The 10,746-nt window shown below is 73.7% G+C and overlaps 1 protein-coding gene across 1 annotated transcript; it reads left to right on the top strand.

The window, feature by feature from the left end:
- The first annotated feature begins 1,924 nt into the window (after positions 1-1,924).
- Positions 1,925-8,935, top strand: FBXO24 (F-box protein 24). The gene is made up of 10 exons (XM_078850806.1): positions 1,925-2,110; positions 2,716-2,811; positions 3,430-3,616; positions 3,894-4,132; positions 4,388-4,613; positions 4,973-5,131; positions 6,419-6,540; positions 6,780-6,911; positions 7,575-7,745; positions 8,563-8,935. The coding sequence occupies exons 1-10, from the start codon at positions 1,925-1,927 to the stop codon at positions 8,881-8,883; spliced, it is 1,839 nt and encodes a 612-aa protein (XP_078706932.1). The 3' UTR covers positions 8,884-8,935.
- Positions 8,936-10,746: the final 1,811 nt, after the last annotated feature.

The raw sequence follows: 10,746 nt of genomic DNA, 5'->3' as shown, positions 1-10,746 counted from the left end.
GGAGCTGTTTCAGCGGCTCAGCCAATCACACGCGGAAGAATGCGTTGCATGTTAAGAGTGACAACTGACTGGCCAATCAGAGGTATATTCCCGTCCGAGGGGCGGTAAATGCCGTGAAGCGAGAGTGACAGCCCAGCTGGCCAATCAGAGCGCGAATCACCACAGGGGAGGCGGGAGATGCCCTGAGCGAGAGACAGCGCAGCTGGTCAATCTGAGAAAGAATCACTCCGGGTGGGCGGGCACTGAGAGGAGAATGACAGGGCAACTAGCCAATAGCAAGAGAAGAAGATGTGAAAAAAGGGCGGGACCTAAGATTAAGACACCCATGACTACCTCAGGCCCATCCCCCTCTCGTGCGAGGCCCCGGGGGGAGGCGAAGCCCCCCCCTCTCGTGCGAGGCCCCGGGGGAGGGGAGCCCCCCCTCTCGTGCGAGGCCCCGGGGGAGGGGAGCCCCCCCTCTCGTGCGAGGCCCCGGGGGAGGGGAAGCCCCGCCTCTCGTGCGAGACCCCCGGGGGGAGGGGAAGCCCCCCCCTCTCGTGCGAGGCCCCGGGGGAGGGGAAACCCCCCCTCTCGTGCGAGACCCCCGGGGGGAGGGGAAGCCCCCCCTCTCGTGCGAGGCCCCGGGGGAGGGGAAGCCCCCCCTCTCGTGCGAGACCCCCGGGGGGAGGGGAAGCCCCCCCTCTCGTGCGAGACCCCCGGGGGGAATTGCTCCAAATCCCACCTCAACCCCCAAGACTGACCCACAGAGGACCCCAGGGCGGCACAAGGGGTCGCTGTGGAGTGGGCAGCAGGGTGGGCTGCAGCAGGGTCTTTGCTGTGGGGAGCGGGGCCCGGCCCGAGGTCCCCGTGGGGCGCTGTGGGGCGGTGCCCAGGGAGCGGGGCCCCGGCCCGAGGTCCCAGATGGGTGCTGTGGGGCGGTGCCCGCCCCGAGGTCCCCGTGGGGTGCCGTGGGGCGGTGCCCAGGGAGCGGGACCCGGCCCGAGGTCCCAGAGGGGTGCTGTGGGGCGGTGCCCAGGGAGCTGGGCCCGGCCCGAGGTCCCCGTGGGGTGCCGTGGGGCGGTGCCCAGGGAGCGGGACCCGGCCCGAGGTCCCAGAGGGGTGCTGTGGGGCGGTGCCCAGGGAGCGGGGCCCAGCCCGAGGTCCCCGTGGGGTGCCGTGGGGCGGTGCCCAGGGAGCTGGGCCCGGCCCGAGGTCCCCGTGGGGTGCTGTGGGGCGGTGCCCAGGGAGCAGGACCCAGCCCGAGGTCCCCATGGGGTGCCGTGGGGCGGTGCCCAGGGAGCGGGGCCCGGCCCGAGGTCCCAGATGGGTGCTGTGGGGCGGTGCCCGCCCCGAGGTCCCTGTGGGGCGCTGTGGGGCGGTGCCCAGGGAGTGGGGCCAGCCCGAGGTCCCCGTGGGGCGCTGTGGGGCAATGCCCAGGGAGCGGGCCCACCCCGAGGTCCCCGTGGGGCACTGTGGGGCAATGCCCAGGGAGCGGGGCCCTGCCCGAGGTCCCAGATGGGTGCTGTGGGGCGGTGCCCGCCCCGAGGTCCCTGTGGGGCGCTGTGGGGGCGGTGCCCAGGGAGTGGGGCCAGCCCGAGGTCCCCGTGGGGCGCTGTGGGGGCAATGCCCAGGCAGCGGGCCCACCCCAAGGTCCCCGTGGGGCGCTGTGGGGCGGTGCCCAGGGAGCGGGGCCCGCCCCGAGGTCCCCGTGGGGCGCTGTGGGGCGGTGCCCAGGGAGCGGGGCCCGGCCCGAGGTCCCCGTGGGGCGCCATGGGGCGATGCCCAGGGGGCAGAGCCCAGCCCGAGGTCCCCGTGGGGCGCCGTGGGGCGGTGCATAGGGAGCAGAGCCCGGCCCGAGGTCACAGTGCCCGGCCGTGAGGTCAGAGCCCGTCACCCCGGCGCCAGGCTCTGTGAAGCCGTGGGGCGGGCGCCAGCTCACAGAGCCATGTCCCAGGGCCCCCCTGGCCAGGCTGGGGGGCTGCGCTGTGGGTCGCTGCAGCCTCTGCCCAGTGGCCGGACCCGGGCGCCGGGGGCGCGGGCAGGGATGGGCGACCGACGCTCCGCCAGGCGGCTGCGGTGCCGGCGGCTCCATCGGGGCTCCCGGCTCTCGGGGGGCGACGAAGCCGTGGGGGTGAGCGGCCCTGGGGGGTCGGCCCTGGGGGGCGCCGTGGGGCAGGGCTCGGCAGGGGGCTGTGCGGGGCAGGAGGTGGGGCAGAGGGCTCGGCAGGGGGCACGCCGTGGGGCAAGGGAGGCTCATTGGGGCCGCTCTCCCCTGGCTGGCCCCATAACAATCCCCCTCCCCCCCAGCTGTCCGATCCCAGGGGCGCCCCACGGATTGAGCCGCTGTGTGGGCAGGGAAACGGCGCCCCCTGCTGCCCCACTGCGGGAGGGCCCCGAGCCTGCCCCACCAGCTGTGCCAGCCGCCCCGGGCCCCTTCCTCGCCTGCTAGCCCAGCCCCCCGAGGAGCACCACGGGGGGCAGTCAGTCGCCCTTCGGGGGTCATAGGGAGAGAGCTGGGGGCGGTGTGGAGCTGTGGGGCAGGGGGGATGCTGTGGGGCAGGAGGGGACACGGGGAGGGGATCCTGTGGGGGCAGGCAGGCGGCCCAGCGTGATGCCGTGGGGCAGGTGGCTGGAGGCCTATGGGGCAGGTGGGTGGCCATGGGGCAGATGCTCAGCACCGGTGGGGGGCACAGGGCCCATCCCACACCCACCCCCTCCCTGCCCTTCCCCCCACAGGCCAAGCGCCCGCGCTGCAGCCAGGGGGTGGGGGCCGCTGAGGGCAGGACGGACCCGGGGGGCTCAGCCCCCATCCAGCGCCTCCCCCCGGAGCTGGTGAGTCAGCACAGGGTGGGCTGAGGGGCTAGAGCCGTGGGTCTGTCGAGCCCAGAGGCCCCATAGTCGGGGGGCCGGGTCCGTAGAGCCCAGAGGGCCCCACACGCGGAGGGCTGGGTCCGTCCAGCCCAGAGGGCCCCGTACCCGGGGGGCTGGGTCTGTAGAGCCCAGTGGGCCCCATACTCGGGGGGCTGGCTCCGTAGAGCCCAGAGGGCCCCGCACCCGGGGGGCTGGGTCCGTCGAGCCCAGAGGGCCCCGCACGCGGGGGGCTGGGTCCGTCGAGCCCAGAGGGCCCCGCACGCGGGGGGCTGGGTCCGTCGAGCCCAGAGGGCCCCGCACGCGGAGGGCTGGGTCCGTCGAGCCCAGAGGGCCCCGCACGCGGGGGGCTGGGTCCGTCGAGCCCAGAGGGCCCCGCACGCGGGGGGCTGGGTCCGTCGAGCCCAGAGGGCCCCACACGCGGAGGGCTGGGCCTGTAGAGCCCAGAGGGCCCCACACGCGGGGGGCTGGGTCCGTCGAGCCCAGAGGGCCCCGCACGCGGAGGGCTGGGTCCGTCGAGCCCAGAGGGCCCCGCACCCGGGGGTCACGCTGGGGGTCCTGCCCCCTCCTCTCGCCCCCCAGCTGGATCACATCGTCTCCTTCCTGCCGGTGCGGGACACGGTGGCCCTGGGCCAGACATGCCGGTACCTGCGCCAGGCGTGCGACAGCGAGGGCGTCTGGCGCCGGGTCTGCCGCCGGCTCTGCCCGCGGCTGCGCCAGGAGGGCACGGCCGGCGCCCGCCCCTGGAAGAGAGCCGCCATCCTCAACTGTCAGTACCGGCCGCCGGGGAGCGGGGCTCGCACGAGGGAGGGGCGGGGCTTGCACGAGGGAAGGTGGGCCTTAGATGAGGGAAGGGGGCTCGCACGAGGGAGGGCGGGGCTCGCACGAGGGAGGGCGGGGCTCGCACGAGGGAGGGCGGGGCTCGCACGAGGGAGGGTGGTGCTTCACGCAAGGGGCGGGGCTTGCAGAAGGGAGGGGTGGGGCTTACGCAGTGTCTGCACCCCCCCCTCTGACCCCACCCCCGGATTGTGTGCCCGCCCCCCCAGACACCAAGGGCCTGTACTTCCAGACCTTCGGGGGCCGCCGTCGCTGCCTGAGCAAGTCGGTGGCCCCGCTCCTGGCCCACGGCTACCGCAAGTTCCTGCCCACCAAGGAGCACGTCTTCGTCCTGGACCACGGCGGGACCCTCTTCTTCCTCCGCAACGCCCTGGTCTCCTCGGCCCCGGGCCACCTCCAGTGGAAACGGGCCTGCCGCTACGTGGTGCTGTGCCGGAGCGCCAAGGACGTGAGCCCCGCTGGTGGCAGCGGTGGGATGGTTCTCAATGCCCCGCCCCCTGAGCCAGGCGTCCCCGCCCTGGGGCCGGAGGGGAGCCGGCGCCCCGCCAGGCCCCGCCCCCCCATTCCCCGCCCCCCCGAGCCAGCCGGTCCCCGCCCTGGGGCCGGCGCCCCCAAGCGGGGACAGGCCCCACACCCCATTCCCCGCCCCGCTGAGCCAGCCAGTCCCTGCCCCACAGCAGCACCGTCCCTCCCGCCCCCGCAGTTCACCACGGACCCGCGGAGCGACGCGGGGTACCGGAAGTACGTGTACGTGCTGGTCGCACGGGAGGCGGCGGTGCCGGGCGCCGGGCGGGCGTGCGACTGCGTGGAGGTGTATCTCCAGTCCAGCGGGCAGCGGGTCTTCAAGATGACGTTCCACGCCGCCATGCGCTTCCGGCAGCTGGTGCTGGTGGGGCAGGAGACGGAGCGGGCGCTGCTGCTCCTGACAGGTGCCCGGCGGGCGGGGAATGGGGGGCGGGGCCTGGCGGGGCGCCGGCTCCCCTCCGGCCCCAGGGCGGGGACGCCTGGCCCCGTAGCCAAGGGCTGGGGCGGGGGCCGGGGTTTATTCCTCCGCTTCTGTGGCACGTTGAGTCTTACGGTCCTAGGCCAAGCCTGGGCGTGCCTCAGTTTCCCTGCGTGCTGCACCAATATGGCGGCAGGGGGAACGGAAACCCCACTCGCCCCAAGGGGGCGCCCCGTAGCCAAGGGCGAGTGGGAGGCAGGAGAGGGGGGAGCTGTGGGGCCCGGATCCCCACGGCGCCCACCCTCACCCCTGCCCCCCGCCGGTTCGGGGCCCGTCTCTCGGCAGAGGAGGGGAAGATTTACAGCCTGCTGGTGAACGAGACGCAGCTGGACCAGCCCCGGTCCTACACGGTGCAGCTCGCCCTGCGCAAGGTGTCCCGCTGCTTGCCCCACCTCGCCGTGCGGGCCATGACCTCCAACCAGAGCAGCGCCGCCTTCCTGACCGGTATGGGGGTCCCCGCGCCCCACAGCGCGCCCCACAGCCCAACCCACAGCCCCCACACGGACCCCTCATCCCCCCCACCCGCAGCCCCACCTCGCCGTGCGGGCCATGACCTCCAACCAGAGCAGCGCCGCCTTCCTCACCGGTATGGGGGTCCCCGCGCCCCAAGGCCCGACCCACAGCCCCCACACGGACCCCTCATCCCCCCCACCCGCAGCCCCGCCTCGCCGTGCGGGCCATGACCTCCAACCAGAGCAGCGCCGCCTTCCTGACCGGTATGGGGGTCCCCGCGCCCCACAGCGCGCCCCACAGCCCGACCCACAGCCCCCACACGGACCCCTCATCCCCCCCACCCGCAGCCCCGCCTCGCCGTGCGGGCCATGACCTCCAACCAGAGCAGCGCCGCCTTCCTGACCGGTATGGGGGTCCCCGCGCCCCACAGCGCGCCCCACAGCCCGACCCACAGCCCCCACACGGACCCCTCATCCCCCCCACCCGCAGCCCCGCCTCGCCGTGCGGGCCATGATCTCCAACCAGAGCAGAGCCGCCTTCCTCACCGGTATGGGGGTCCCCGCGCCCCACAGCGCGCCCCACAGCCCCCACACGGACCCCTCATCCCCCCCACCCGCAGCCCCGCCTCGCCATGCGGGCCATGATCTCCAACCAGAGAAGCGCCGCCTTCCTCACCGGTATGGGGGTCCCCGCGCCCCACAGCGCGCCCCACAGCCCGACCCACAGGCCCCACACGGACCCCTCATCCCCCCCACCCGCAGCCCCGCCTCGCCATGCGGGCCATGATCACCAACCAGAGCAGCGCCGCCTTCCTGACCGGTATGGGGGTCCCCGCGCCCCACAGCGCGCCCCACAGCCCGACCCACAGCCCCCACACGGACCCCTCATCCCCCCCACCCGCAGCCCCGCCTCGCCATGCGGGCCATGATCACCAACCAGAGCAGCGCCGCCTTCCTCACCGGTATGGGGGTCCCCGCGCCCCAAGGCCCGACCCACAGCCCGACCCACAGCCCCCACACGGACCCCTCATCCCCCCCACCCGCAGCCCCGCCTCGCCGTGCGGGCCATGACCTCCAACCAGAGCAGCGCCACCTTCCTCACCGGTATGGGGGTCCCCACGCCCCAAGGCCCGACCCATAGCCCCCCGGGCAGCGACCCCCATTTCGCAGCCCCCCGAGTGTCCCTCAGCCTGACCTGCAGCCCCCTGCTTTGATCCTGCCTGGGGGGGCGTCTGTCCGGTCTGACCCCCCCTCGCTCGCTGTGACCCCCCTCTCTCAGACAAGGGGGCCGTGTATTTCGAGGTCCACGCGCCGGGCGTCTATCGCGACCTCTTCGGGACCCTTCACGCCTTTGACCCCCTGGATCTGCAGATGCCGCTGGCCCTCGCCCTGCCCGCCAAGGTCAGCGGTGGGGATTGGGGGGCTGGGGGGAGCTGGGGCAGGGCTGGGGGTGCTGTGGGGATTGGGGGGCCCAGGGCCCTGATTTGCGGGTGACTGGGGGTGGCGCTGGGGGGAAGGTCCCGGGAATGGGTCCCGGAGCCTTGTGTGAGGGGGGGGGGCAGCGTCGACAGGGGTATGACACCCCCCCAGGATTGTCCCCTTGCCCCAGGCGCCCCCCCTGACCCTGCCCTGCCCCCCAGGTCCTGTCCTGCGCCCTCGGCTACAACCACCTGGGGCTGCTGGACGAGTTCGGGCGGCTTTTCATGCAGGGGAGCAACCGCTACGGGCAGCTGGGCACCGGGGACAAGATCGACCGCGGGGAGCCCACGCTGGTGAGAGCCCCCCCGGGGCCCCCCCAGCACCCCCCAGCCCCCCTGCCCCCATAGGCCCCCCGGAGCACCCCACACCAATATAGCCCCCCGAGCTCCCTGGCACCCCACAGCCCCCCTGAGCTCTCCCGGGCCCCCCCAGCCACCCATAGACCCCCGGCACCCCACAGCCCCCCCGAGCCCCCTGGTGCCCCACACCCCCCCGAACTCCCCCCAGGCCCCCCAGAGCCCCCCAGCCCTCCCTAGCCCACCTGGGCCCCCGGGACCCCACAGCCCCCCCTGGCCCCCCAGGCCTCCCGGAGCCCCACAGCCCCCCATAGCCCCTCTGGGCCTCTTGGCCCCTATAGCTGCCTCAGGCCCCCTACAGTCCCACTTTCCCTCCCATAGCTCCTCTGGGCCCCCATAGCCCCTCTGGACCTCCCCCAGCACCCCATAACCCCCACAGCCCCTCTGGGCCCCCCCAGCACCCCTGGCCCACCGTAGCCCCCCTCCAGGCCCCCCCCAGCCTCCCACCACATCTAGGGGCTCTCAGGCAGCCCCCCATTCCCAGGCACCTCCAACACCCCCCCAACGTCCTCCCCAGACACCCCCAGACCTCCGACAAATCCCCTGCCCCAGCTCGGGGGCCCCCCCATGACTTGGCATCTTCTCCCCCCACCTGGGCAGGTTCATGGCCTCAAGTGCCCCCTGGACATCTGGTGCGGCCTGAACCACTCGCTGGCCCTGCTGCAGAGCCGGGAGCTGGGCCAGGCCGTGCTGGGCTGCGGCTGCGGGGCCGGGGGGCGGCTGCCCGGCTGGCCCAAGGGCAGCGCCACCTTCATCAAGCTGCAGGTCAAGGTGAGAGGGGCCGGGGGGGCCACCCCACCCCAGAGTCAGCCGCATCTGGGGAGAGCAGGGCCTGGCACCAACAGCCGCTTCCCACCCCAGAGTCAGCCGCATCTGGTGGGGGGGGCAGAGCCTGGCACCAACAGCCACCCCACCCCAGAGTCAGCCGCATCTGGGGGGGGAGCAGGGCCTGGCGCCAACAGCCACCCCCCACCCCAGAGTCAGCTGCATCTGGGGGGAGCAGGGCCTGGCACCAACAGCCACCCCCCACCCCAGAGTCAGCCGCATCTGGTGGGGGGGGGCAGAGCCTGGCACCAACAGCCCCCCCGCCCTGGAGTCAGCCGAATCTTGGGGGGAGCAGGGCCTGGCACCAACAGCCACCCCGCCCCAGAGTCAGCCGCATCTGGTGGGGGAGGGGGCAGAGCCTGGCACCAACAGCCGCCCCACCCCAGAGTCAGCTGCATCGGGGGGGCAGAGCCTGGCACTAACAGCCGCCCCACCCCAGAGTCAGCTGCATTGGGGGGGAGAGCCTGGCACCAACAGCCGCCCCACCCCAGAGTCAGCTGCATCGGGGGGGGCAGAGCCTGGCACCAACAGCCGCCCCGCCCCAGAGCCGGCCGCATCTCTGCGCCGGGCAAGGGGTCCCCGTGTCACCAGCCGCCCCGCCCCAGAGCTGGCCGCATCTGGGGGGGGGGAGCAGGGCCTGGCACCAACAGCCGCCCCGCCCCAGAGCCGGCCGCATCTCCGCGCCAGGCAAGGGGTCCCCGTGTCACCAGCCGCCCCGCCCCAGAGCCAGCCGCATTCCCCCCTCTCTCCGGCTCCCCGGCAGGTCCCGCTCTGCGCCAGCAGCCTGTGCTCCACCCGCGACTGTCTCTACCTGCTGTCCAGCCACGACATCGAGGGGGGGCCGGCGTACCGCGAGCTGCCCCCCAGCCGGGCGCCCCCCCCGCCGGAGAGCCCGGGGGCCCAGGCCTGCGAGCAGTACCTGAGCCAGCTCCAGGGCTGCCCCACGCTGGCCGGGCGGCTGGCCAAGGTCAAGGAGGCCGTGGGGGCCCTGGCCCTGCCCCCCTGCCAGAAGGACTTCCTGTGGGAGGCCCTGGAGCTCATCCGGCGCTCGGCCCGGCCCCGCAGCCCCCCTGCCTGCAGCTAGCCCCGGATCCCGCCCGCGCCCCGCCAACGGGGCCCCCCAAATTCCCCCCGATCATGGACCACGATTGACAGACGCACACGCTAGAATTGGGAATTAATAAAGCGTCAGAGGAGAAGCCGGCGGCGTGGTCTGGGGGGGGGCAGGACCCCCAGGGTCCGGTCCGGGGTACCCACTGCCCCCCACCCCCCCCAGTCCACGCCCACCAGCCTACACCGCCTTGAGCTGGGCCTGGAGCCCAAACCTGCCCACCAGGGCCGCCAGCAGAAGCAGCATCACCCCGAGGGTGGGGAGGAAGGTGGGGCCGGGGGGCGGCCCCCCCAGCTGCCCCCTCTCGCCCCTGGTCATGCCCGGCTCGGGAAGGTGCAGCGGGGGGAACCCAGACGGTGAAGCGGCCCCCGGGGATCTTGGCCCTGCCCCCAGGCAGCAGCTCCCCGGCGGGCAGGAGAAGGGATCCAGCGGGGAAGCCCCTCTGCCCCCCGGCCTGCCAGGCCTTCGCCCCGGATACAGGCTGGCATGGGGGGGTGGCGTCCGTCTGTCCCCCGCCTCGGCCTGGGATCTGGTGGGGCAGTGGGGCTCAGAGGCAGGGGATATGGGGGGCAGGTTCCTGCGGGATGGATGGGGCTGAGAGGCAGGGGATATGGGGGGCAGGTTCCTGCGGGATGGATGGGGCTGAGAGGCAGGGGATATGGGGGGCAGGTTCCTGCAGGATGGGGGGGCTCAGAGGCAGGGGATATGGGGGGCAGGATCCTGCGGGATGGGGGGGCTGAGAGGCAGGGGATATGGGGGCAGGATCCTGTGGGGGGGCCTCCCTCCTCCGTATACTGCCCCCCTCCCTCCCCGGTGCCTGGGTTAGAAGCCGGGGGGGGGCCTCCAGGCTCCCTCCCCTCCCACCAGCTGATCAGGACCCCAACCCCCCCACCCCCAGGTGGTGGGTCTTCAACGTTCTAACCCCGCCCCCCTTGGAGCTCGAGCCTCCCAAGCCCCGCCCCCATCCCCTGCCAGCTGATACAGACATTCCACACCCCCCCCATCGGCCCAGCCTTAAAGGGGACGCTTCCCCCCACCCTGGGGTGCCCCATAGGTACAGGCCCCCCCATACAGAGCAGGGGTCCCCTGTACCAGGGTGGGGACAGACCGCGGGGGTGACTGATCCCCTGTGAGCAGAAGGGTCAGACGGGGAGGAAACGTGACCCCGCCCGGCTCACTTCCCCCTGGGCTCCTGCAGGTCCCCCTTTGGCTACTGGGCCAGCGTGGGGGGCAGACACTGGGCCTGGCTGGGCCGGGGGGGGGGAGTCATGGGACACCTGGGTGCAGCCATGACTCCCCCCCACATCTGCTGGGCCCCCCATGGCACCCGCCCCTGGGGGTCAGCCAGGGTCACATCCCTGTCCCTGCGGCCTCTGCCCCCACTCCTGACCCCCAGCCCCCCGGCCCTGCCGGTGCCCCTCACTCCCGACCCGCAGCCCCTGGGTTATTTATGGCTCTGGGGGCGCGGGGGGGTTGTTCCAGCACCGGGCAGCACAGACAGCTGTCCCACGGCCCCAGCGCCAGCCAGGGCCCAGCCTCCCCCCAGGGTCCCTCTGGGTCAGGGCTGGGGCCCAGGGAGGGGGGTGAACTGCCGGCGGGGAAGCTCAGCGGCGCTGGTGTGGGGGGAGGGACATGGGCTGTGGGGGCTGTACACATGGGGGGCTGGGAGACAGAGCCCGGGGTTCCCCCACCCCAGGGTCCTCAGGCAGGGAGGTGTCTGTGTCACACAGAGGATGCGCCCCCCCCCCCCGAAAAGCTGTCCCGGCCCTGAGCCCTGACTTGGCCCTGCCCCTGCTTGGAGGCCTCAGGAGCGGAGTGAATCCAGAGTGACTCTGG

The sequence above is a fragment of the Lepidochelys kempii genome, chromosome 28, assembly GCF_965140285.1.
Source record: "Lepidochelys kempii isolate rLepKem1 chromosome 28, rLepKem1.hap1, whole genome shotgun sequence".
Lineage (NCBI taxonomy): Eukaryota > Metazoa > Chordata > Testudines > Cheloniidae > Lepidochelys > Lepidochelys kempii.
This window is presented reverse-complemented; position numbering and strand designations above follow the sequence as displayed.